At 34.8% G+C, this 27,697-nt stretch overlaps 4 protein-coding genes and 3 non-coding genes across 8 annotated transcripts; 5 read left to right on the top strand and 2 right to left on the bottom strand.

Moving 5' to 3' along the window:
* The first annotated feature begins 1,945 nt into the window (after nucleotides 1-1,945).
* On the top strand, nucleotides 1,946-2,017 carry Trnae-uuc. Its single transcript has one exon. It is a non-coding gene; the product is annotated as a tRNA-Glu (tRNA).
* Nucleotides 2,018-2,204: 187 nt separating this feature from the next.
* Nucleotides 2,205-2,277, bottom strand: Trnaf-gaa. The gene has a single exon. It is a non-coding gene; the product is annotated as a tRNA-Phe (tRNA).
* A 336-nt stretch (nucleotides 2,278-2,613) lies between these two features.
* Trnag-ucc lies at nucleotides 2,614-2,685 on the top strand. The gene has a single exon. It is a non-coding gene; the product is annotated as a tRNA-Gly (tRNA).
* Nucleotides 2,686-2,981: 296 nt separating this feature from the next.
* LOC116339856 (protein-cysteine N-palmitoyltransferase Rasp-like) lies at nucleotides 2,982-4,970 on the top strand. The gene is made up of 5 exons (XM_031765928.1): nucleotides 2,982-3,094; nucleotides 3,166-3,335; nucleotides 3,409-4,002; nucleotides 4,066-4,283; nucleotides 4,363-4,970. The coding sequence occupies exons 1-5, from the start codon at nucleotides 2,995-2,997 to the stop codon at nucleotides 4,820-4,822; spliced, it is 1,542 nt and encodes a 513-aa protein (XP_031621788.1). The 5' UTR covers nucleotides 2,982-2,994; the 3' UTR covers nucleotides 4,823-4,970.
* Nucleotides 4,971-5,581: 611 nt separating this feature from the next.
* On the top strand, nucleotides 5,582-7,840 carry LOC116339857 (protein-cysteine N-palmitoyltransferase Rasp-like). Its single transcript, XM_031765929.1, has 5 exons — nucleotides 5,582-5,786; nucleotides 5,855-6,030; nucleotides 6,102-6,686; nucleotides 6,756-6,973; nucleotides 7,060-7,840. Exons 1-5 carry the CDS (start codon nucleotides 5,693-5,695, stop codon nucleotides 7,505-7,507), a joined length of 1,521 nt encoding a protein of 506 aa, XP_031621789.1. The 5' UTR covers nucleotides 5,582-5,692; the 3' UTR covers nucleotides 7,508-7,840.
* A 256-nt stretch (nucleotides 7,841-8,096) lies between these two features.
* LOC116339693 (probable methylmalonate-semialdehyde dehydrogenase [acylating], mitochondrial) lies at nucleotides 8,097-11,773 on the bottom strand. The gene is made up of 6 exons (XM_031765720.1): nucleotides 11,640-11,773; nucleotides 10,244-10,755; nucleotides 10,141-10,179; nucleotides 9,746-9,825; nucleotides 8,806-9,306; nucleotides 8,097-8,735 (listed from the first exon to the last, which is right to left on the bottom strand). Exons 1-6 carry the CDS (start codon nucleotides 11,667-11,669, stop codon nucleotides 8,329-8,331), a joined length of 1,569 nt encoding a protein of 522 aa, XP_031621580.1. The 5' UTR covers nucleotides 11,670-11,773; the 3' UTR covers nucleotides 8,097-8,328.
* Nucleotides 11,774-12,697: 924 nt separating this feature from the next.
* On the top strand, nucleotides 12,698-27,574 carry LOC116339872 (protein unc-79 homolog). 2 transcript variants are annotated; one of them, XM_031765948.1, is made up of 28 exons: nucleotides 12,698-13,182; nucleotides 13,258-13,377; nucleotides 13,462-13,623; nucleotides 13,689-14,138; nucleotides 14,212-14,444; nucleotides 14,519-15,116; nucleotides 15,213-15,219; nucleotides 15,307-15,773; nucleotides 16,153-16,529; nucleotides 16,598-16,730; nucleotides 16,957-17,013; nucleotides 17,772-17,860; nucleotides 18,303-18,362; nucleotides 19,700-20,175; nucleotides 20,244-20,980; nucleotides 21,096-21,410; nucleotides 22,616-22,961; nucleotides 23,046-23,214; nucleotides 23,277-23,415; nucleotides 23,478-24,281; nucleotides 24,363-24,781; nucleotides 24,847-25,188; nucleotides 25,248-25,432; nucleotides 25,492-25,634; nucleotides 25,708-26,042; nucleotides 26,116-26,625; nucleotides 26,691-27,164; nucleotides 27,235-27,574. In XM_031765948.1, exons 1-28 carry the CDS (start codon nucleotides 13,128-13,130, stop codon nucleotides 27,526-27,528), a joined length of 8,496 nt encoding a protein of 2,831 aa, XP_031621808.1. In that variant the 5' UTR covers nucleotides 12,698-13,127; the 3' UTR covers nucleotides 27,529-27,574. The 2 variants fall into 2 exon arrangements, with proteins under 2 accessions (XP_031621808.1, XP_031621809.1); XM_031765949.1 differs by lacking the exon at nucleotides 18,303-18,362.
* The last annotated feature ends 123 nt before the right edge of the window (nucleotides 27,575-27,697 follow it).

Raw genomic sequence — 27,697 nt, 5'->3', positions numbered from 1 at the left:
TATATATATATCTTACTATTCCATAGCTTAATGTATAAAACTACGTTCCACATTAAGCAATGGTTTTTGAAATATCTAATTCGTTAAAACTTTCAAAATTTATCACAAAAGTTGATTATTTTTTGTTTGAAATTCATTTTGTCACCAAGAGCAAAAGATACTAAAAAATAAGACGCAATATCTTGACATGTTTATATCCGATCCTCATGAAACTTGGACATAATGTCAGTGGGGCAAGTACCTTTCTAACGCATATAATATCCAGTAGGTGGCGCCACTGGTATCTATTATTTTTAAAAAGTATCGGAACTTTTGGATTGGAGGGTGTATACGTGGTAAAATAAGAAAAAGATATTATATCTATTTCTAGCATATAGACGATGCGTTTAGAGGCTGCGTTCAGACGCTGCGTCTGAAAATTTCAGTATCGGCGCCCCTATCTCTTCATATAAGACTAGTGTAGCCGAATCACTCAATTTCATAGTAAATATTTAATACGAAGACGAAATTGTAACCAACACTTAATGTACACTTTTTAAAACCAATATACGTTACCATACCGTATGACCCCCCCTAAAATATTTTTAGGAACCCCCAAAAATTTTGGAAATGAGGACCTTTTTTTTGCTCTTCACTTTTTTTTTGGCCGAGAAAATTCTTCCGATTTGCTAGGTATTTTCGCCTCAAAAAGTGACTTCCAAAAAAAAAACAATTTTCTTGTCATTTTTGGATTTGCAAGGCAATTTGAAGTGAGAAAATTCTTTCGATTTGCTAGGGATTTTCGCCAAAAAAGTGAAGAGCAAAAAAAACGATTTTATCCTCATTTCGTACAAATTGGTGACATCGTCAGGGACCCCCACAGCAATGAAACGACAACAACAATAACATATATTTTTACTGTCAAAATTTTGATGTCAAATGGTGTCGACATTGGTGACGGTATTTTGAAACAGACTGTGTAATCCATATTCATCGTATATGATCCTATGTGAAGTTATATACTTGATCTAGTTCACATTGACGGTTCAAATCGTTTATGTCCACTAGCGTGGACATGGACTGTGTGTTTCTTCTGTTACATGTACGTTGTAATGGACAAGTATAATAACATGGCGTCGTTCAAATAAATTTAAAAATCCATCCACTCGTGTCGACACCATCTAGCACGGTAGTAGGGATTTCATTGCTGTTGGGACCCCCCATGGATTTTTCAGAGACCCCCTACGAAATTTTGCCATCACCCCCTAAATTTTTTTACGTCATCATCTATGTACGTTACACAAAATGTTGTTTTTAGAAAAACGCTACCCTGGAAAAATTATGACTATGGCCAAAAAGGGTTCCATTCTCTGACATTTTTTTGCAGATACACATTCAAACAAAATATTGTACACTCACCTGCAGTTTCTCTACACTCAATTAAAACCATTTATTTTGAAAAAAAAATGTAGCAAAATTATAAGCCTGATTTTTATAATTCTATACTCTGTTTTTAAAATTCCGTAAAATTCGAGTTTGGAAATTCCCCAAAAAAGTCCATTTGAAAATTGGGACAATATTTTGCATATATTCAACTCTTTTTCAGTTATGTGAAAAAAAAACATTGTTTAATTTAAAAATAAGCCAAATCTAATCAACAATGAAGAAGAAAAACAAAAGAGCAGTGTTTCATAATTAGAGATTTGTCTATATTTTTCAAAATATTCTAATGAATGAATGTCAAACGATTTTGGAGCGCTTTTTGCATTTTTATAGGAGAGATAACTTTTAACTGGAATAATAGCTATATTACATTGCTTCAATAATAATAGCATTTCAGATTTCGTACATTTTAATTCAAGAGATCTTGGGTAGTCAAAGTCATTCACACAGCATAAGTCATTCACACGTTGAAAACATTCAATACCAACGGGATATGAAAGCAACTAGCTACTTTACATGTATCTCCTCTATGGTCTAGTGGCTAGGATATCTCGCTTTCACCGAGAAGGCCCGGGTTCGATTCCCGGTAGGGGAATTATTTTTTTTTTACGTTCGTCATTTATTTTTATTTTTCCATATATCAATTTAAATTGATAATAGTCCAAAATTATCTTTATAAATAAAAATTATAGCGGTAAACAAAAATGTTCGGTTGTTAAGCCCCAAAAAAGTAAAAAAAACACACTTTTTTGAAGATTTTTCGTTAAAAATAAAAAAAATTATGCCGAAACCGTGGATTGAACACGGGACCTTTAGATCTTCAGTCTAACGCTCTCCCAACTGAGCTATTTCGGCACATACAAATAAAACTGTAATAGGTGTCTGCTAGAGGCTGTGCTAGTTTATTCACTTGTATCTATTTGTTCACTTCCATTTGCATTAAGCGTCGTCAACAATAACATTGAGTCGGGAGAGTGAATTAAAATTGTTTTTAAATGTCACAATATTTGTCTTGCATGTGGCATTTAAAAAAGACATGTCACATTTTTCATTAATTGAAATAACAAAAATTATTTTTCATTTGCTTTCGCACAGTGCCATGCATACGTGGACATATTGGTGTAGAGGCTATATGTGGAACCGGTATCGAAATGCAATTGTTTATTTTTGTAGACCATAGAAAATTCATGTGCGTCAATGGTGTAATGGTTAGCATAGTTGCCTTCCAAGCAGTTGATCCGAGTTCGATTCTCGGTTGACGCAGTATTTTTTTTTTCGTGTTGTTTTTTGTTCGAAAAATTATTTTTATTTTTTAAATTTCACACATTTTTTTCAATCGTTTAAAAACTTCCATGACGAAATATTTCATAATATTAGTACAATGACATTAAAATATTCATCTGTGTGGATATTTTTTCCCAATGAAATATTTCTGAAACATTACGTGTTTACATTTTTCTGAATACATAAATAAGGATTATAAATGTCGATTTTCAAACAGACACTTGTCGCAATTTAAAGAGTTATAAAAATGTGATTCAGTTCTACTTTGCAAAAGCTATAGTCGAGACGATGAAAACATTTTTAAAAACAAAAGAAGATATTTTCTTCTTAATTATAAACATAAGCACCATTGGGTATGCGTTGTTTGAGTTTTATCGTTTCGGAAATGGTGAGATTATGCGTGTCATATTACAAAATAAAATATTACAACAAAAAAATCAATATCAATTCTTTTATCAGGCAACAATAAATATGGAATATCATATTACGCGAGATATGGACGGAGTTTTTTGAGTAGCATAGAATTCGAAACTGAATATACTGAATTTTTCAAATATGTATCGTCTGCATTCTATTGGTTGATTTTTCATTGTATTTGTTGTGAATTTGTGCGATACATTAACGCTGAGGTACAAGAAAATTACTACAAATCTGTTATAATTTTAACAAAAATTTCTTAAATTCATATTCCATTGAATTTAGAGAGTTACTGTAGTACACGCAATATTTGGGATTTCATTCTTATTTTCAACATACAAAATGCCTATCATAGCCACATCGATCACCGCCTTACTATCATTTTATATTGCAATGCGATCGGCAAAAAAGAGAATTGTTTGGTTCACCTTATTGGCATGGCTATGTTTTGCTGGATTGGTAAAATTTGATATGCGTTCAAGAAAATTCATTTCAAAAAATGTCACACACCTTGAAATATTCAATGGAATAACAGCTGTTGGTTGGCAAATAATACGACTTACAAGTTACACACTTGACTATTGTGATGCGTTGTCAAATGTGAACAATTCTGTGAAAAATGCCGAATTTGGTCGTAAATTTTCCTTGGTCAATTTCATCGCTTTCAGTTTTTACTTGCCGTTTTTCGCTCAAGGACCACCGACCATTTACATGAATTACTTGAGTATGATCAACGAAAATAAATTGGGAAAAAATTGCGACTTGCAAAAGCGCGTAAAAAATTTACTCATTGAATTAATGAGATTGGCTGGTACAAGTTTTGTCGCAATTGTTATGATGCACTATTTGTATGCTGAAGCAATTTCCTATGATCCATATGTAAGTTGGTGCGTGTATCTATTGTTATTTCTTGTTAATTTACGACACTTTTTCCCGCTCTAGCTGGTAAAGGAACTGAAAGGTTGGCCACTTTATGGATTAGCTATAAGCACTGGACTCTATTTCTCGTTTGTTTATATGTTGAAATATCAATTGGGCAGTGCGCTTGCCAGATTCGATCGTATTGATGCTCCACCGAAGCCAAAATGTTGTTTGCGCATACACAAAAACTCGTTGACGTGGCGACATTTGGATAAAGGCCTATATGATTTTGTGCTCAAGTAAGATAATTAACAAAACAGACATGGAAACATGTAAAAGTGATCTAATAACATAAATTTCATTTTCAATTCCATTCAGATACATTTATATTCCGACCCGCAATTTAACAACAAACTGGAATAAATGTGGTCGATTTTTGGTGTATGGATTTGTTACATTTTGGCATTGTCCGGGCAGTTCGATTTGGGTACTGTTTTGGGTCTGGTCAAATTGTGCTATATTATGTATTGAACTCTTGGGTCGATACATTTGCAAATCAAAAGTTTATGAACGCATTTCCAGTGTAATTGGTTCAAGTAACATGAGTAGAATTAATAAGATTTTTGGTAGTCAATTGCTTATTTTTCAAACAGCTTTCGCTCTACTATTCCTATCAGACCATAAGATATTCTTACATGTTATGTATGAAACTTATGTGAACAACACATTACTATCTTATTCGATTCTCAGCCTGGCAATTTATAGTCTATATCACGTTAGCGATCTAATTTTCCAACATGAAAAACATCAACATTCAAACGAAATAAAAAATAAATGACGAAAAACGAAATAAAAAAATACATTTTTTCGGTTAATATTCAACATGTTCCAAACATTTTATTTGACATCTTCTAAATCGATTTTACTGCGTATAAAATGTACGGACGGTTGATTAAATTGTTTACAATCACATTTTTGGCAAGCTACAAAATCGAATGAACCAACATTTGCGGTGCATTTTACACATTTCAATTTGCCTTTTGTCCATTCGGATCGTTCAATTTCGTCTTGAATCCATGAGTCAAGCGCATCTTCATTCAAAAAAATTTCGGTTCTTCCAATGATTGACGGACAATTGGATTGAATTTGTGTGAGATCCTTTGTAAATCGATTGGCATGGGCATCCAACAAGTTGTCCGAAGATACTTTCATTATAACTGTTCGACATATTCGGCATTTTATTTGCACACTCAACTCCATTCTCGTTTATTTAGTCTGTAGAACAGCAAAGAAATAAATAAATTACTCAAAAAAATCTATTTAATATAGCTAATTTCAATGCTTACCGTTTTAAAAGAACAAACAATCGAATTAAATCTCTTCAGTTCGCCGGCTGTAATGTAATGCTTTTCAGAGTATGAAAAATATCCAGAGCCCAATTGAAACTGTGTTGTTATTTGTTATCATTGCACCATGTGAATGTGAACTGTCGTAGTGGCGGTAATTTGACATTTTACGGTTGCCAGCATTGTTCTACCGCAAATGCTGACACTTATTTTTATCCAGCGGTTTGACAGTTTACATTCCAATGGAAAAACTTAAAACATAACAACAAATATCGGCTTTTTTATATACAAATCCGAAAAATGATAAAATAAATTGAATAGTATTTTTTGTGTATCGAAGTTTTGCAAAATAAAATGTGATAATGAGACTGCCACCGTTTGAAGTTTTAATTTCGTTATTTATGTATGTTATAGCCTTGATATATGCCATTTATCATGCGTTTCAGTATGGACAGAGTGAGTGCTAATTTTTATTTTTTATTTAATTTATATCACATTGATATCGTTATTTTTAATTCATTCAGGTATCGATATTCCAGAGAATGAGAATTCGTTTTCTGAAGGTTGGTCGTTTATTGGTCGAAAACGAGATGACTACGACTCTGAATTGGAATCATTTGTTGAGAACACAAAAAAGTATACGTTATGGTATATTTACCATGTGCTACTATCAGAAATTGTTCGGCAAGTGGAACCGCATGTAAATAATTTATTTTTTTAATTTTTTATTATTTCTCGAATTGAAATTTAACTATAATATTTCTTCTACAGAGAATTTGCTTTATTCATGCCACCATTGGTATTATATTTGTATCGTCAAACTTCAAGCCGTTGGTATCGGCTGCAATGTTTCTAATGATATTTTCGTATTATGTGACCATGCTGATGCGAAAGCCGTTTGTTTGGATGTTAACCATGGTTTGGTTGGCCATCTTGAATATGCTTAAGCAGAGCGTGTGGGAAGAGAGATTATCACCATATCTCACCGAAAAAGAAGTTTGTGATGCAATGATTGCACTTTCATGGTTATTGCTACGAGTGACTAGTTTTGCCATCGATTACCGTAATGCTCGAAACAAATGCACACAAAAAAATTCCGAACAAATACGAGATTATTTTTCAACGCTCAACTATTTGGCCTACTCATTTTATTTACCGGTTTATTTGCATGGTCCTCCATTAACTTATGAACGATACGCAAGTATGTTTCCAAAGAATAAATTGTTTCGCATTGAAGAGTCGCTGTATCGATTGAAGGAGCTGTTTGTAGCGTTGATTCGGATTGGATGCTTATACTTTTTGAATGAGTTTTGTATGCATTTCATTTATGCCAACGTTGTTATTTACAATCCGGATGTAAGCCATTTGTAAAATTCGAGTTTTTTTCTCAACAAAATTTAAAGTAAACGTTTCTTTTTTGTTCAGCAAATGGAACATATGAACCTTTGGGCGGTGTACGGATTTGCATATGCGATAGGGCAGTATTTTTGTAATAAATACATAATAGCCTATGGACTTGGATTGGCTGTGGCCAAATTCGATCGGATCGATGCACAGCAGAAACCGATGTGCGTTGGACGAATTCATTTGTATTCGAAAATGTGGAAGCATTTTGACCAAGGACTTCATGACTTTTTGTTCAAGTAAGATAATGAATTTTTGAAACAAAATAATACTTGAATATTTGGAATAAAGATTTAAGATTTTTAATTATTGCGCATATTTTCAGACATATTTATGCAGAAATGTGCACCAAAACATCGTCACTGCCACGAAAATTGTTTGCCAGTTTTATATCATTTGCATTTATCTATCTCTGGCATGGATACTATATATTTTTGCTGGTCTGGGTGTTTCTCAATTTGGCGTCTTTATACATTGAACTGTTTGGAAGGCACATTGCACAGAGTGAATCGTATAATAGAATATTGAAACCGATCGGCAGCAATAATATTCAACGATTAAATGCGTTGCTTGGTGGTCAATTACTTATTTCCTCAAGCATTTCGAATGTGATGTTTATCGGGGGGCCAAGCGTCGGCAAATGGTTGATGATTCACACATATTTTACAGGTGGTTTCTTAAATTATATTATTTTGAGCATTACCGCTTATAATCTATTTCAAGTATCTACTTTTATATTCAAACATGAACAAAATGATAAGAAACTCACGTAAAATGTAAACACATGCCTCATATATTTACGTATACATTTCTTTTTCAAGATGACTTTCTCAACATTTTGATTTTATACTCAATTGCAAAATGTTTTGTATTTTAATTTTATGAAGATTTTTTTTTTAAATTACGGATTAACTGAATAAGAAGGACCTGAGAAGTATCATTTATGCCAATCCCTATGGATTCAATTAAATATTTAATTTCAAGTGAGAATATTGCCTCATACATTCCAATGGTGCATACAATGATTTTTAGATAGGATAGATGCGTAAGATCTCCGCAAGATCCAGATCCAAGCGTGCGTACGCTGCCGCATGATGCATACATATATAATACGCACGCAAATTCGTTATTCTTATTTCCCCTTCTTTGATTCGCATGCCATAGCATTACGGAGTAAGGAATGTATGTATCATGCGGCTACGTACGCACGCTTGGATCCGGATCTTGCGGAGATCTTACGGATCTATTCTATCCAAAAATCATTGTATGCAATGGTGTCTTTTTAAATAATATGTAAATATCATTGTATTGTAATTTTTATATTTTTCTATATTTTTTAAAAAATAAATACACTTTATTGAATTGACTTATTTGCATTCCCATTTTTTATTGAATTCATACCAAATTTACATGTACTTTTTCCCTTTTTTTCAACCTGACAATATTACAAATATGGAAATTTGAAATGACATTTAAACGAAAAATATATCAAAATCTCTTTATCCATCTTTGTAATGTTTTGTTTTCTTTGGAATACTTTAGAATGATTGGAATATTTTCAATCGATTTCAAGTGGAAGCTCCAATTTAGAACTTTATTTCATAGTTGGCATTGCAACGGCCGATTTTGTATGAGTGACATCACTTTCACGCCACAATTGGGTGACAGTTCTGGTTTGTGTGTAAAATTTAATGCCTTGTTTACCGTAAAAGTGGTTATCGCCTAAGAAACTACCTCGAGTGCCGGTGAAACTGAACATAGGCAAAGGCACGGGGATGGGCACGTTTACGCCGACTTGTCCTACGTCGATTTTATTAACAAATTTACGAGCCGTAGCGCCATTGTTTGTAAATATGGCAGTTCCATTACCATAAGGATTATTGTTCACAATATCAATAGCTTCATCCAAAGTATCAGCCGACAAGCAAACCAAAACCGGACCGAAAATTTCCTCTTTGTAGCACTCCATTGACGGTTTAACATTTGTTATAATTGTTGGTCCTATTAATTGTATTAAGATTAACTTATCAAATTGTCACTCTACAATCTCTACATCAATATAAATACATACCGACGAAATTTCCATTTTCATATCCGGGTACTTTGACGTTTCGACCATCGAGAATAATTTTGGCACCTTCTTTATTGGCCGACTCGATTAAATTGTGAATGCGTTGTTTTGATTGTGGACTAATGACCGGACCCACATCAGTGCCAGCCACATGTCCAGCATTAACCTTTAGGCTTTTTGCACGTTTCACCAAATCTTCAATCCAATTGTTTGCCTCACCGACAAATACTGCCGTCGACAAGGCCATACACCGTTGTCCAGCCGCACCAAATGCAGCACCAGCCAATTGATTTAATGTATTCTCTTTGTTAGCATCTGGCATAATGACACCATGATTCTTTGCGCCCATATTGCATTGAACACGTTTTCCATTGCGGCTTGCACGTTCGTAAATATATTTACCAGCCTGATCGGAACCGACGAATGACACTGCCTTGATATCGGGATTATCACAAATAAATGTCACCGAATCATGTGTACCATGAATGACATTTACAACACCTGGTTAGATGAAAGAAAAAGATTAAAAACGTATCAGTGTCTACTACATTCATCTTTCGAGGCTTTTACATAAAACAATATCTACGAGAATAATCACAGCAATGAAATCCCTACTACCGTGCTAGATGGTGTCGACACGAGTGGACGGATTTTTTAATTTATTTGAACGACGCCATGTTACTATACTTGTCCATTACAACGTACATGTAACAGAAGAAACACACAGTCCATGTCCACGCTAGTGGACATAAACGATTTGAACCGTCAATGTGAACTAGATCAAGTATAGAACTTTACATAGGATCATATACGATGAATATGGATTACACAGTCTGTTTCAAAATACCGTCACCAATGTCGACACCATTTGACATCAAAATTTTGACAGTAAAAATATGTGTTATTGTTGTTGTCGTTTCATTTCTGTGAGAATAATTACCTGGCGGGCAGCCGGCCTCGTTCAACATTTCCATCAAAAGCATCGTGGCGCCTGGATCACGCTCGCTCGGTTTTAATATGCTTGGAAATAAGAAAAAATTTCGTTATCAAAATAGCTTGGGTTTATGTGAGAAACGTGAAGTGACCAGTGTTTCATATATCGCTATCAGTATCCGTAAGATAACTGAGAGGGATATATTCAGCCAGATATGAAACTGTCTAAATTAGACATTGGAGATGGTAAGCGTGTCTAATGCAATTTTGACACAATTTTGACACTCATATCTGGCTGAATATATCCCTCTCAGTTATCTTACAGATACTGATAGCGATATATGAAACACTGGAAGTGACACATTAAAATGTGACATAAAATGTTGTGGCTATGTAAATTACCTTGTATTTCCGCAAGTAATAGCTGTGGGGAAGATCCAACTGTGGAAAAAATTATCAGTGAATCAGTAAAATTCTCTAGAAAAATATCAATCTAAGCACTCACAGTGGAATCATAGCCGGAAAATTGAATGGGATGATACCAGCTGTTACACCTAGCGGAAGTGTTAATGAATATGTATCCATATCTTTTGCAATGTTGTTCACCACTTCGCCCATTTGAAGACTAGTAATACTGCACATATGTTCAACAACCTGCAATCCTCTCAGTACATCTCCTTCAGCATCGATTAATGTCTTTCCCTGTTCTTTTGTGATATTTTCGGCCAAGAGTTTCATATTTGAGCGAATTATTTGGGCCAATTTAAACATAACTTGTTGACGTGTCAATATCGATGTTTGACTCCATGATTTGTATGCCGCTTTGGCCGATTCAACTGCAGCCAACATTTCACTTTGTGTTGATTTTGGCACACGGGTGACCACTTCATTGGTGGCTGGATCGTGTAAATCAAGCCATTCGGTTGTTTTCGATTCAACAAATTTGCCATCGATAAAGAGTTTCGTCGTTGGTGCAGTGCTGCTTGAGAACATGCGACGAGCAACAGCTGAACGCATCTGTAACGATATGGAATGTTTGTCTCATATTCAGGAGCAACGTGGTATCACAAACAAGCGACTATATTTAGGTCGGCAGGCTGTTTACGCGTGAATTTGTTTACAACGTCTATGGTTCTACGCTTTTGATTTTTTTATTCGATTGCTATGCTGTTGTTGTAAATATATATATTTGTGGCAAAAGCAATAGTTTCAATATACGGCAAATGTGTTTTAATTGGAAAATTATATGCATACAAATGAAAGATTGATTCAGTTGCATTTGAAAATAGCAAGAAGAAGAAGAAAAGGAAAGAAACTATAATAGCTATTTGAAATTGGAGCCGCTGTGTAAACCCAATTATCGTGACACTTAGGTGATTGAAACAAATATATTATGCATTTAAACACAGTGTCCACTCAAGTTCAAATCAATTTGAATAATCAACAATTTCAATGCATTCGCTTGACATTTCAGTGTCAAATAATGAAGTTCACTTATTTGAACTATGGTAGAATTGGTGGGTAAACATTTGCCCAAAAAATATATCAAATGTACATAATTGAATAGAATGTTATCAATTCTCTTGTGTCAAGTTCGACAACAAAAAAATCAACCGTTTTTTTTGTCGACTGTAAAATGCAAAACAACTTTATCGTTATCAACCTAATACTTATCACGGCCGTTTGAAGAAAAATAAGAACTATGCCATGATAACACCGAGTTTCATTCCATATTTCGTTATGTAACTTCTGGATCTTATTTTTAATCATTTTTTGAAATTATGGAATAAGAAATCTCATCGCGTCAAAAACAAAATATACAAAAATAATTTTGACAACACGTTCAATATCACAAATGTTTAAAATTCACACAAAAATTGTTGTTTTAGAAATCAAATCACCTCAGATCCAATTATGCGAACAAAAGACATATCTACGATATTTCCTCGATGAATTTTTTAGATTTTTAAATATAAAACAAATAAAAAGCGTACGAACACCACAATCTATTCCAACTGACTGAAAAACGTCACAGCATAAAAACTGAAACATACGATGAACCAAACGTCGTGATTATTATATTATCGCACACAAACAGAGACCGTCGCACCGCTAGCGACGTAAAGTAGTAAATATATATAACGAGTGAGATATAAGGAAGCAAAAGAGGCACGAATACGTAAATCAAAAAATCAGCTGACAACAGTGTACGGATGCGGGCCTCCAATAATACGCGAATACGGTGCGGTCAACGTTTTCTATTTATGAAATGTGAACCTTTTTTTTAATGATTATTTTTAATCGCCCGAAAGAAAGAAAGAAGCGAAAATGAAAACAAGTTTTAATTTAACTCTCCCTCTGTTTACATTTTTCTTTTATTCAATTGATAATTACGTTGATACTGATATATTCAGGAGATAATCTTTCGATTCATACTTTATATGATTCGTTGTGGCCATAAAATACCTCATATGTCCAAAAATACTGGGGCATGAAGTTCTTTTCACATTTATATTACAACAAATAAACTATAAAAAAAATTCGCCTCAATGATTAGTATACAAAATATAATGTTCAGTAAATCATGCCTCCTTTACTTACGCCGTTCGAGTAAATAATTCTGCTTTTGAAATTATAGCCCCTGGAGAATACTCACGTGGTTTTGTTGTTAGTAAACACATGGCATGCTCAATAAAACCGGCATCGCACCCTCTGGCATTCTGTTCGCTGAACAGCTGATTTCATTCATGGAATGAGATGATGGAAAAAAATCTCAAGTTATTTGCACATGACTCGGGTGAAAAGTGAATGGCATCCAACTGGATATATAGATATTGATGTACAGCGTACAACGTATAACACATAGCATCCGCCGTCAATATCGATTTTTCTTGCTCATGCTCCGAGATGTGAAAAATCTTCTCTGCTCACAATGTCCGACATATTTGTGTGCTGGTATTTGACGAGGGTGGTTTTGCAAAGGATGCAATTTTTTTCATTTCCGTACGCATTCTTGAAAATGAGGTGAAAACTAATTAATTTCTGTTCATTTAATCAGAACTAATTCACTTTTGATAATAAATAGTAAAAAAATCCGAGTAAAAGTCACGCATCACACGGAGTTTTCAATTGAATGAATCGTGGAAACAAGGGTGTGGAGTTTTTTTTTTGTTACTTTACACTCGATTCAATTACGCAGCAATTGATAAAAGATTTGTTACATATTTATATTTAAAAAGTTTTAGAAACATCCATTAATAGAGAGAAACAGTGTACAATTTCAAAGTGGACATAAAATTCGTTGTATTCGATAAAAATAAGTAGTTAAATTCGACTCAAGACATGTTACGTAACATATAGATTGATTTGAGGGAAAAGCTGATGAAAAAATGACGGGCAGTTTTAAGATTCAGTTGATTAATATGGGCACACGGGCTGCAGCTTGTAAGTTGCATTGTAATTAAATGAAAAATATTGATAAATTTTTACATCTTTGTTTTTTTTTCTTGAAAATGTAAGTTCAAGCCAAGCTCCGTTGTTTGCATGACTACCATTTGAGATTGTTACATAATGTGTTGCCTGCACCGTCCGGCGTTGATATCGCCAACACCATCAAGTATTTTTCGCAAACATTTTTGAGTGAGTATCAGCTTTTTTACGACTTTGCTTTTGTATATTTGAAAAAAAAAAAAAATAATAATAATTTTCTTTGTTTGCGTGTAGCCGTTTTGAAAGATGTCCCAAATTCTCCGCATCAAATGATACAGGATCCTTCACAGGATCACATACGCATGTCTGCCTATCCAAATCTGGAGTATGGAAATCTCTACAATGCACTTGCAATGCTCTTAGACGTTGCACCAAACATTCAATTTGGGCTGAATGGTGAGAAATTCGGATCTTTTATGTGACGCATTCCCATTTAATATTATTGATTTTCGTTTGTTTAGTATTTGGAAAAGCGGTTCTACAATGTTTGGGATGTATTTTGCCATTTCTTGATAAGGATCTCATTGATAATATTCCGTATTTAGTGGCATCGGCCATTTCCGTATTGCCAATATCTTTGCACCAAGAGATCATAAACTCACTTTGTTTCTACATTTTACCATTCACAATAACAAGACAGGGCAGTTACGATGACCAAGAATGCCATTCATGTCAATCAGTTTCGGCTGTCATCATGATGGTTTTTCAATACTCCAATAATCCAGCGCATCATTGTCAATTATTGGAATGCCTTATGGCAAACAAAAAAAATGTTGTCAAAGATATTCTCTGTGTTATCGCTTATGGTACAGCTCTGTCCCGATCATCCGCTGCGAAACTTTTATTTTATTATTGGCCTGCATTCAATGCAAATCTATTTGATCGACGCGGACTTTTATTCAAATTCTCAAGTAAGTAAACTGTACTTGTGTGATTGCGTGCCGAACTGTCATATATAAATTTACTCATTTTGATTTCAAACAGACGACCTAATACCGTTTGTGTGCCAGCGTGAAAGTTGTCCAAATTCCGGCAATGCTGAGGCAACCAAGGTCTGTTACGATCATAATATTAGTATAACATATGCGCCAGACTCACCACCACCACTGTATCTTTGTATCGAATGCGCTAATGATATCCATCGCGAAAATCCCAATCAATTATTCGGTGATATTTTGCATCCGATGGCTCAAGTGTCAATGATATGCGAAAATAAGGTACGATTTCAGTGCAAATCCTAATTTTGAACTTTTCATTTAAAAAAAATCTCTCCATCTCTTTCGTTCTGCAGAATTGTCGTTCAACGGACAAATCAGCAATTTCAATTTGTTTTAGTACTGAATGTGCCAGTTACAATGGAAACCATCCGATTCGTTATTGTACTCAATGCCATAATAATCGTCATAACAGTCGTCGAGGTGGCGACCATATTGTACACAAAAGTTTATCATCTGCTTGGCAAATGGAACCAGAAATGCAAACCTATATGGTTGAAGCAGTGATCAGTTTATTGCGTGAAGCAAAACCATTGAATTTTGAACCGGGACGAGATGCAAGCGATACACGTACAACATTCCCATATCATGGGCCACCTGATAATATTTCGCTTGAAGAACGTCAATTGCTCGGCCGATATGGTATTTGGTTGCTTGTTGGACGTTGTACACCCACTCAAGAAACGCCAGTTGAAATACTTGGCCGTTTATTGTCGATGCTCTTTCATTGGTTCCATGTAACAGCGTACTCAAGCGATGGCGAAATTGAGAGTACCATTGAAAAATTGAAGGTTGAACATGTATGCGGTTGGTTGAAAGACATTTGCAAAAGTCATTACAAAGAGTTTATTTCATGTTTATTGCCACATCCACCAGAGTATGCACGTAATGGCGGTGAGTTCCTAACTTTATTCGCTTGGAATTTTTGTTGAAATCAAATTAATCTCTTTTTTTATCAATGTCTCATCCCCACAATTATTTTGACCACAGGACATTGGTGAGTTTTTGATTTTGTTTGCTTGTAACTTTTGGTCAGATCAAATTAATGTTGTTTACATATTTTTCTGTGATCATTATAATATAGGGATTCGCTGGCCTCAAGAACAAGTCATTTGAGAGAGGGGTTACAACGCTTGATTTGTTTAGTTCCATATGAAGTAATTTCCGCATCCGAAATTTGGGATGTTGTAATGCCATACTGGATGGAAGCGATTACAAATGATGTACCCGAAAAAGAACTGCACGAATTAAAAGTTGTTTTGAGTAAAATACTTGATCCTGAAATGTCTCCATTGGGATTCGATGCGAAAACAATGTACAATTTCATTTCGATTCGATTTGAAAAGACAACCGCTAAGGTGCAACAACAAGCACTACATTGGCTTCAAGTGATCAGCAAACTTGAGATTCTAATACCATTATCGCAATTGTTTCGTATGTTTGGAAACGGTGTACGTATCATGAAACATGGCACCAAATCGAAAGAGAAAGAAGATGAAAGAACACAATCAAAAGACAGTGAATGTGTTACACCGCGTCGAAGCTCAATTTGTAAGTTAAAATTCAGATAAAAGTCGGTTAATGTCAGGGGATCGGTTTTTTTGTACCTGGCTTTTTCGTGCTTTTGTGCTTTTTACAAGTGAATTTGTGTGAAATCGATGAACATAATTTACCTGGGATTTAAACAGGGCTGTTATAGGCACCGAAGAGGTGCGTGTACTTTTCTTGTAAGTGCTGCTGTCTCTTGTATTCAGATGCAGCACTTAAAAAATTATATGGAATAAGTACATGGCACTTACATTTCCGGTGCCACTAACAGGTCTAATAATTTTTTGTTCTGTGACACAAAAAAGACCAATGACATGGACCACATTAAAATCAAATCCCACCAAATAGTTTTTTTGACTAATTTCGTCTATTTTTTTTTCAGCTCCAGTTGTTGAAGATGAATCAAGTCATACGTCGGCCATGTCCGATGAAGAAGCGCCAGCTTCAAAAAATGCCGATTTCTCAACCGATTCCGAACATAATCTGACATGTTGTATTTTTATGTTGGACATTTTATTGAAGCAAATGGAATTGCAAGATGTTGAACAGCACACGGGCATTCACACGCAAGTCTGTGAAAATGTGTGTCGTTTGTTAAAATGTATGGTGACTGCAGTTGGTGTGGGTAATCATATATGCGCCATGAAAGTAAAACAGATGTCCGAATGTGCTTTCTGTGAAGCGTCCGTAATGTGGCATCAATTGTCCACTAAATTGGTTCAATTTATTGCACCAGAGAATCCAGTTAGACCACCCGATGTAAATGTTTCTATCTGCAAAATATCTGTTGATCATTTTCTCAACTTTAATCTTTCTATTTTATTTAGCCACCGGTGGAAGAGGTGATCGAAGATGAAAAACCATCACGCAAATCTCCGCCCGATTCAGATAAATCTAGAGATCGTGATGTATCTCTATCAATGGCACCACTGCCAATACCACTTCCTCTCGGCTTTGGTGGTAAGTTCTTTGTTGTTTCATGGTATTGATCAATGTTATTGCGCGAACAGATATTTAAATAAATGTCGCCTTTTTCAATTAAGAAGAAGAAGACAATTTTGCTAAAATATTTATTTTCAAATTAATCTCCTCTCCTCTGTGTACGCGTTATAAAACTCGCAATAATAAACAAACAAAAAAAAAAAACAAATCATAATTACTTACTTATAAATGAACAAAAAAAAAGATATGTGGAGAATGCCAAGTATCTTAGACGATCCGGGGAAAATAATTATTATGGCAGGTGAATGAAAGCAATATACTGTGCATTTCTTATAGTACTGCACTTTACTGATTCACACGAAATTCGTTTTGTTTGACTTGAGTAGTTGCTTTTTTTTATCAATCAAACTATAAAAAATTGAAATAATCGATTTGGCGCTCATTTGCACTTCCCCCTCCTCAATTTTCTTAAGCTTGCCATTAATTTAGCGCTTTATTACAATTTTATAGTGTTTAAGTAAGCCATTCAGAGTAGCAATACAAACAAATTTTGCACAGACACAATTTTAATGAAATTATACAAACAATTTCACATATTTATTAATCTTTTACACATATACACGATACACTACACACAAACACACAATATTTTGTAGACAATACAAATATTGAATGCAATAATATTTCAATAATATTTTTTCAAAAATTTAAACTGTAGCTTAGTCATTATTTCGATAGAGAAAATGATTACTTAGAAATCGTTTAACCTAATATCGAGCTCATAGTATGAAAATTGAAAACGGTAGAAACGGACATCTATAGAAATATGAATGATAAACTAATTAGAATTGGAAACATCATACTGTTTGAAATAGTGACTCAGTAGCGAAAATTGTTCCATTCAGATACATTTTGCTCGAATTTTCTTTTAAATAGAGAAATTCATGGCATTTCTTTTCCAAAATCATAGAAAAGAAAAGTACACACACAATACAAATTGATCCGAGTTTTAATGGAACATATTTGTTTTTATCTTTTCATTTGGTTTTGTAAATTTAGGTCCAGTACCAATTGCTATAAATCCTGTTCAACAACCTGAACCACATTCGGTTGGAGGAGTTCTCGTCCACATGCCACATGTTTGTTCTGTATGTATTTAAAGAGGTTTTTTGTCTGGTTTAAAAAAAAGAATATTTAATCCTTGGTATCGAAATGCATTTTTAAAGCAGAGCGTATCAATATTTTTTTAAATGAACATTTAGTGAAGATTTTCAAAATTTTGCCATCGATTGAGGACGTAGTAATGTTTTTTGACGGTCAACCAATAATCAAATCGACCAAAAAAATACACAACACATACAGACACAATTTTTTTTTTCATTTTTAAAGTTAAATTCATTTATATATTTTTATTTTCCAACTGTTTTTTTTTATAAATGCAAGAAAGTGAAAACGAAAGTGTCAATTTGACATTGTGCTTATTTTCATTTAGTTTATATTGTTTTTAGTTTTTTTTTTTTGTTTGGCAAAAACAAGAAACGAAATATGAGTTCTGGAAATTATAGTCATTTTTCACATTTTATTCTTTAGATGTCTGAGCGCGGCCGTAGTGAAACTGAGATAGCGCGATTTATTCATGCTACAGACGAGGTACTTTGTTCAATAGACTTATCAAATTAAGCAACACCCCAACACCAAATCAAATCAAAAATCGCAATTTTTTCGTTGTTATCGATGTCGTACAATCATTCTATTATTTTTACCTTATAAATTTACATTTTATTCCTATATTTCGTTTGTTTTTTGTTTACATTGTTTCAATTTCTAAATGTCCTCTCATTGCGTTTATTGCGAAACATTTTTTACTACACACTCACATTTTCCTTCATGTCACAATTTCTTAATCATGTTTATTTATTTGTTGAATTTGAGTTTCTCTTCAAATTTTCTTAGAAAAATGGAAAATTCTTTGTTTTTTTTTCTTTTAGTTCTATAAACAATTGTAAATAATCTTCTAATTCTCTTTTAGACATTTTTAATAAACTCTTTTTTTTGTTCGAAATTGTTGTGTTCTTTATATTACCAGTGATTTAGAAAAAAAACGAGAAAAATATTCGTAATAAAAAAATAAATCACTGCGAGAGAATTGTTTGTTTCAAAGTATCTTGTATGTGTGCGTGTGAAAGCACTGAAAGTCAACTGTTTTTTGTTGTACAATTGTTTGTTATTTTCTCTTAGTTTCAAAACACATATTTGTTTTTTTTTTTTATTATTTGGTCACCTTCTCAATAAGCGATTCGCTCATTTAGTCCGTTTAAAAGCACACCAGAGCGCGGCCGCAACTCGGTATGTACATAAAGAAAAGCGTGACTGGACAATTGTAATGTATCGTTTGTACGAGAAGCAAATTGAGTAGGTTTTGTGTTTGTGCTGTACCACTATTTTGAAATGAAAAAAAAAAAATATATTCTGTTTCACATTCGCCACCGTTCAAAACTATAACCTTTCTGTATGATCTGTTCTATATGTTTTCTTCACCATTGCATAAATAATTTTGTTTCCAAAATACTCGTTTTCTATTCGTTTCTTAACGTTCGTTTTGCTTTCTTTCTTCTTCTAACAATTTTGATTTTTCTGTTATTTCGTTTGGTTCGAACACATTTTCAATGAAAATCTATATATAAAAACACACCACTTTTCTTTGTTTAAATACATGGCTTGGTTTGCGTTTCTTTTACGTCTTCAAAATTCTCTTTCATTCAGAAAAACAAAACACATTTAGCAGAATAGTGTAGAATTTATATATTTAATACAGATAACATAATGAATTGTGCATAGCATTTTACGTCTATTTGTTATTGTGGACTCGAAAGTGTCGCGTAAAGTGTTTTTTTTTCTTTGAAAGTCTATAGAACTATTGCTATTACCGTTTAAACATTTAGAGTGAATATTAATTGTATGTTTGCATTTTGGTTTTCAATCTATAGATAATGACGGCAACCGTTGAAACTGTGGCAGAACAATTGGATTTGGCTGCCATCATGCCAACCGAAAAAGTATTACCAGCTGCTGTTGCACGATCTGTCACACTTACGGAAACTGAAACAGCATCTGCAACAGCGCATGTAGCAAAGCCACAACTGATGACGGCCAAAGCTGAAAGTGAAACATTCGATATAGTCGATCACAATGAAAACGCTGACGATGACTCCGATATAGATGGTGACGATTTTTGGTATACATCAGTTGGAAAATTTAAAATAACTCTGGACGCATTGCCGCAATCATTGCAATATATTCATCAATTGTTGGTCGAATTGCCGAACATCGAAAAACCAGACATTTTATACTTTATGTTACAATGTTTGAATGTATTGGCATTGCATGGTGATGCCCTGAGCGACGCATCACGTGATCACCGTGGATTTTTCATTTGGTGTCAAGAAAATCTGTTGATTAAAAGGTACATAAATAATAATTTTGCCTTCTCCGGTGCCTATAACAGCTCTGATATTTTTTTTCGATTTTCAGTTTATGGAATTTGTGTAATGCAGAACATTCGCACATTGCTTCTGTTTGTGTTCCGTTGCTGTTACATTGCATCACCTTGCCATTGGGATCAGATGTATTTTGGCGCATTGTACAGGAGGAATTTCATGATCATGATTGGCGTATACGATTTTCAGCGGTTGAACGTGTGACGGTCATAACTCGATTCATGGACTCGACGCCAATTCGCAGTGAAGTTGGCCTACAAACGGCACTTGCAACCGCTTTCTGCTATTTGATTGCTTCGATGGATGACATTAGTGTTTATGTGGCTCAACGGGCCACATTGTATTTGGGGACGATCCATGACTCTGCGATAAATTCTCTGTTATTTTGTCTAGAGTCACAATTTGATTTATTTATCGTTGATCGTCCGGTTGTTTTGCAATCGTTATATCAATTGCACAATTCACTGTCAGATCGTCGCGTTTTAGGATGGGATTTCTTTTTGAATCGCTTCGATACATTATTTGTTGAGGCTCAAATCAGTTTGGAAAAAACTGGCGACATTCCATATTTGCGCGATTTGAAAAACTCCGAAACTGGCAGTGATGCGCTTTTAACGAAAATAAGCAAAGCACGTGAAGCACTCAGCCAATCAGATACTACATGTAGTATGGCTAAAACGTTGAGTGCATCATTCGGCACGAAGTGGCCATATAAACGTACTATGTCAGCTCCAGCAAGCATCATACCACCGCGACAGGATTCAAAAATTGGTAAAATCATTCACATTTTACGATTTTATGTAGATGATTGAACAACATAAATAATTAATACATACAATGATGATTCCTTATGTCATTCTATTTGTATATCGCTTCTATATTACAGAGAAAGTGTACAATCGCCAAATTTCAGCGCCGATACTGAAACGGAAGAGTAGCCGCTTCGGATTGGGTCAGTTTTTATCGGGTTCAAGTAATGCTTATACTGCTAATGTAGCTTCTGCTAATGTTGGTCATGGTAGCACCCCCCATACGCATTCACAAGTTCATCATCATCATTTACATCACTTGCATCATCCTATGCACATGACACAGACCACGTCAACGGGTGGTGGCACAACAACACCCACCACACCAAATATCCTGAGTGAAAAACAGTACCAATGTGGTCCTACATTTTCCAATAATATGGGGGGTCAAGGTAGGTCGTAGTGCATGCTAACGCATTTCTTTCATTCAACATTCAGTTTTGTTTTTTCGTTTTCGTTCAGTTTTAAATATTGTATTTCAATGGAATCAAGTCCGTCCTAAGTCGATAAATGTCACAATTGAACATATTCATATAAAATAACCTTCACACACCACACCGTCTGTCTCTGTCACACACATACACACAATTAAAATCTGTCCTCACCTAACTATCTTCAGACCTTTTATTCAACGTGTTTAATTCCATATGGAGCCTTTTCCATTTCTCTGTGTATGTAATCTACAATAAAACTGATGCCAAACACTACAAAAACTCTGTATAAAAAATCCATTCCATTTTGAGGCCATCTCTGACATTTTTACCATCAATTGGATGTTAACTGTGATGCAAATACCTTGATCCATCGCCTAGATCTAAACAACAATGCCATCGATTTTCTGATTGTCACCTTAATAGTAAATGTTCTAGTTTCTGTATTATAAACTCCAACCCTTCTTTGTTAGACTAAATCTATCTGTTTTCGTTTCGATTGTGCCCCCTTTTTTAAGTTATAACATTATTTTATCGTTTCATCATTCCCAATTAAGTCTATCTACCGTTATTACCCATATATTGGTCATTTTCAAACTACTTGTCTGCCATATAGTCGGTTTTTTTTGTTGTGTTTTGTTTTTATCTGGTGTCATTCAAATATGTTCATCTAACATATCGAAAATGAATAAATTTTATGAAGTGTGTTCTCATTGAAGAAAAATCAGTATGAAAAAAGCATATCCATGTAAAACGTCAGTAAATCGCCAGAATCCGGTATGTTATTTCTTTGTATATTTCATTTCTTATTCACTAGTGCATTGAGATAAAAAAAAATAAATGATGGGATTTGAAGAGAAGTAGTGCAATGTGAAGAAAACAAATATTTGTAAATAAATGTAGTTTACACATTAAAGTTCAAATCCTATCTACATAGTAAATCTATATCTAAAATACAAATGTAGTTTAATATGTTTTTTTTTCGTAACTATGTTCGTCTTTGCATGTTCTGTTGAAGCATTCCACCATAAGCGTATGGCCAACGCATTTTTTTCTATAGAAAACATATTTAATACCCCTCAATTGGATGCTATATCAAATAAAAAATTCTTTTTCCAAATTTTTAAATCAACATCGAATTAAAAGTGTTTGCATTTTGTACATAGATTTCCACGTTCATTCATTTGGTGGACCGGCAGAAGATCCGTACATCACAAATTGCTTATACCGCATCATTGACATTGAGGAATCGGACAAGGAAACGATGCACTTATTGGTGTTTCTAATCATGCAATTTATGTCACGTTCGGATCAAGCCTATCCAACGGAAGAGAAGCCAACATCTCGAATGCAGCTGATTGTTATGCGACATTTGTATTTATTGCTTGGATACAGTCCAATCGATAAACTATTTCATATAACACCACAGCGAATTCGAACATCGTCAGTTTTCAATGCATTTTTATCAAATTTGCCACAAATGCTCGATCAAAATCATTTGATGGGCGCCAGGTAAGTCAAACTACATATTTGCGTTTCGTGCTCAAGATATTCGTCGACGAAAATAACAACAATTGGTGTATTCTTTGATTTCAGTATCTTGGAAGCGGTTTTGCACACACTGCTCTATTGTCCGAGTAACTCTACGGTGGCAAGTGTGAATTCAGAGTCAAGTCACAATATTATTTATTCGTATTCGCTATGGCGTTTAGAATCACATATTCGTCGACATTGGCTTATGGCAGTTGAAGTCATCATGTACAAGGTAGATATTTTTCAACATTTTCAATTAGAAATTGTTACCAAAACACGGCCATATCTTTCCAGTATGAATACACACAGCCGATGTACAGTCAGAATGTTCATCATTTGATTCGAATCGTATTGAATTCACTGGAGGCACAATTTCATCGTTGCAAACGAATACCGGCTACGGTAATAATGGAAATGCCCACACGATCACGAGGTGAGAGTGAATGAATTTATTTGATTTTTCAGCCATTTTTGATTTTGATTTTGTTTTTAAAGATATGAGTCAACCATCGCTGAATGGAATGGGCGATCGTGATGAACGCGATCGAGATGAGCCAACACCGCCAATAAGCCCATTTATCGGTTCGGAAGGAACAAGCGGAACGGCCAAAGGAAAAACACTTCATACGCAAAAGTCAAGCCAAAGTTTTAGTAGAAAATATCAAGATTCAAGCTTAGAAGCTGATGATACGGAATCCGAATTGGTTGCAATACCCGAAAGTGATTTATCCGAGAGTACACTGCATAACAGCGTTCCCGGTTCATTCGACGATGGATCTCATTTCGATGAAATGGCACATTCATCGACCAAAAGTGATCAAATCAAAGGAAAAGTTACAACGGCCAACATTTCAACGGCACAAGTTGCACTGTCCACGTTAAGTGTCGTTGAACCAAAAGAGGAAAAAGAGAAAGAAACAAAAAAGACATCACGCTTATTCATGAAATTGAATAGTTTGGATAAACATTCAAAACAATCAAGCGCTGATTCATCGAAAACTGTAACAAGCAAGTGCAGCGTACAAGAAGGTGTGCGCATGATGGTTTGTCCCTCCATTTTTATGACGCCACAAGGTCCAATTGAAACAGCTCCAATAAATCAACCGATAAATGTACAAAAATCGGTTGTTATCACACAAGATGGCAAAGCGAGACGAGATACTGAATCGAAAACTGATACAAAAGACTCGAAAGACACTTCAGAAGTTGATAGCTCGAAGAGTGCAATCGGTTCATTGATTACAGAAGCATCAGCATCAGTTGCCAAACAAATTGCAATGAGTTCAGCCAATACAACAAGTATATAAATTTGCATCCCTCTTCTTTAATTCTCTATCATTCGTTTTTTTCATGAAAAAAAAAATATGTTTTTTTTTTCAGATCTAAATTGGGTGGAGCAAAAAACAATTTCACCAACTCCACGAACATTAGGACGACAGAAACGTGTGATTGAACCAAGCGTAACACCATCAACCACACCAGTATCAGTTTCAGGCGAAGATGTTAAATCTCGACCCATGCTCAAAACGTTCGACAAAATCGCTGAAATTGGATCGCCCGAATCACCTTTATCAAAAATGAACATCATGCCAAATCCATTGCCAAACACTTCACAGACACAAGAAAATTTTGACTTATTATCACCAAAAAGCGTTAGCCAATTGGAATTTCCGACGCCAGAACGTTTATTGCCGATCGGCCAACATGCCAAAGATACGCTTGCCGATAAAGTTCGTGAAGTTCTTTCCATAAGCGAAATAAGTCATTTAAAACAAGAGAGTTCATTCGAAAAATCAGAGGTAATTTTTACAGTTAAATGCCATTTACGTGTATTTTTTGTTCATTTGATTGTGTTTTTCAAAAGAGTACCGGAAACGACATTACACATAGCAGCCAAGCGAATTCACCGCGACGTTTGATGAAACAATCGGCATTTGAGTCGCCATCAAGTGAGGCTCAATCGTCAAATGCATTAGCCAGTGGTAACTGCTGTGGTACACCATTCGCTACAGCAGCCGGAAAAGATTCAATATTATCACAGCGACGTTTGCGAAAAACCGGGCCGTTCGTAGTCCACTCACAATCAATTCCAGATAGTCGAATCAAGTATGCTGGATCATGGGCGCCACCACAATACGAGTCCGATTCAGAAAATAATAACACATCTGCACACCCAACAACAGCAACCAGCGGACAGAAACAACAAGTAAGGCAATATTGAATATTTATTTGGTTCACTTGTTTAAATGGCATTTTTATCACTAGATTCCACAAACGACTCCAAATAAAGAGGATAAAATATGTAATCGTTGTCAAGAATGTGGTACTGAAATAGAAGAGTACAGCGACGAAGAGATTGGAATAATGATTACAATTTTGAATACATTCATTCATCGAGAGCCTCGACTTGCCGCCTCTTTCTTACCAGAAATCCTTGTCATCTCTTGCAAGTGAGTGTCAATCGTCTCAACTGTTTTGCAATTTTATACGGAATTTTATATAATTACAGATATGCTAGTCACGTGAAATTTCCGTGGCAATATGAGATTCCTGGTAATTCGCAATCAGTTGCGCATCAATTTATTCGTTGTGTGCTTCATCAACTTGCACCGAATGGCATTTTTGTGCAAATGTTTTTGACTCAAATGAAAGGTATGTGGCATTTTTGTGTATATGTCTAAAGTAAGAGGAAAAATCATAATTATTCAAATCTCTTTTCAATTAGAACGTCAACGTAAAAAGTATTTTAAAAGCATTGCCCGTGCATTGATGGATTTTAACGAATTAAATCCGATGAGCCCAATTCTGTTACTTGTTGAATCATTGAATTCAAAGAAAACATTGCCGATGGACACATTGCCCGCTACTCTTCGTAACATGGGCGAATATTTGAGTTGTATTCCAACTGATGCTGGAATCCTAACCAAAGATTGGGCACTAGCCTATGAACGTATAGATACATTATTCAAACGTTTGGTATTAATATTGAACAATTTGATTAGTCCGGACTATTTGCTGAATACAATTGTGGCCGTTTTGAAAATTCCAGCTATGCAGAAGGTAATCACTTAAATACAAACGAATTGCCATTGTTGACATTGATTTTCTACCTCTCGCTCTCCATTGTTTTTAGGGTATATTGGATCCATTCTGCAAGGTGATCAGTCATTGTGTTCAACATGCGACGCTTCAATACAAAGTTTTGAATGATATTTGTCATTTGAGTGCACGTGCATTTTCAAAAGAGCGTGACAAGCATCAATTGTGTAGACAATTCATGTTCGAATTAGTTCAGGCGTTAAAATTCAAAACTAACATTCCCGACGGAAATCTATTGCTATTGGTCGGTTTTTTATTGGAGGATGCCGGAGGCTGTTTACCAAAGGGAATTATTGCCGATTTGCCAGAACAACCGCCGGCTTATACAACAAATGCAACCGAATGTATGCGTCAGTATCTGAATGATAGCTTTGACTTTTTGGCCGATTTTCATACATTAAACAAAATCAAGAATTTCAAGAGTTCAAATGATCTGAATGAAGACACGCTGGGCGGAGTATTAAAGGGAGCAATCGCACAATATTTGGCGTTGGAAATGTCTCGTAACAATTCAAGAGATAATAAACCAGTCGCAAGATATTTGGTATTTAGCCTTACTCTGATTAGTGAACAATGACATTTTTTTAAAAATCTCCATTTTCATTTCAGCCATGGCTATATAATGCACCGTCATCAATCCAACAAGGACCGAAAGAATTTTCCGAATGCATCAGTCATATGCGGTTACTTTCGTGGTTATTATTAGGAGCACTCACTCATCATGCATTGATGTCAAAGAAAGCGGGTAATATTGGCCAACATGGAGCTTCCGTTCACTATCACATGCAATGCCATACTGTCGCCCAGCCAATACCACAAGAGGCCAGTTGTCATATTGCCGATCATATTCAAGTGGTTTTTGCTGGTTTTGTCGAACAATCGAGAATGGCAACATCGGTTCTTCATATGTCATCACTATTTCATGCTTTCACTTTGTGTCAATTGTGGTCCGTTTATTTGGAGCAAATCTCTTATCTAAATGCACCATCATCAGATTCGCAAAACATTACCATGAGCATATTGATTGAATTCTGGGGAAAAGTAACGCCGTGCATTTTATCATTGGTATCATCATCGAAAATGGTAAGAAAAAACATGATTAAAAATCAAAACATCTGCGAAAAACGATTAAACGATTTTTATTACGTTTCAGATGTCAGAAATGGTGAATTTACATTTCATCAACTTGTTGGAAGCATTAAAAGAAACACGGTGCACAATTCTAACCAAATTGTTACCTTTATGGAGCCCAGTTCTCTCATCCCATACACAACTATCGGCCACTTTACAGCAGCGATTAAAAGCGGTTCGAGACTTTGAACAAGATTTAGAAGATCCAGACGTTCATCAATCGGAAGCACTATTGAAATTCCTTCAAAAATTACAATTCAAAATGGGACAAATTGAATTACAATCGTCAACGGCTACACAATTTTATTCAATTTAAATTGACAGCAACATTTTAAATATACAATTATACGCACACACCATAATACATAAGTGTTTTGCTGTTAGAACGTTTTAGAGATGATGTTATTAAATGTTGAATGTAATCGAAACAAAAAATTAAAATTTACAAAAATAAATCATTTAACCGAAACCATAGTCAACGAAAC

This window comes from Contarinia nasturtii, unplaced genomic scaffold (genome assembly GCF_009176525.2).
Source record: "Contarinia nasturtii isolate CC-2019 unplaced genomic scaffold, AAFC_CNas_1.1 Cnas_scaffold_533, whole genome shotgun sequence".
Lineage (NCBI taxonomy): Eukaryota > Metazoa > Arthropoda > Insecta > Diptera > Cecidomyiidae > Contarinia > Contarinia nasturtii.
This window is presented reverse-complemented; position numbering and strand designations above follow the sequence as displayed.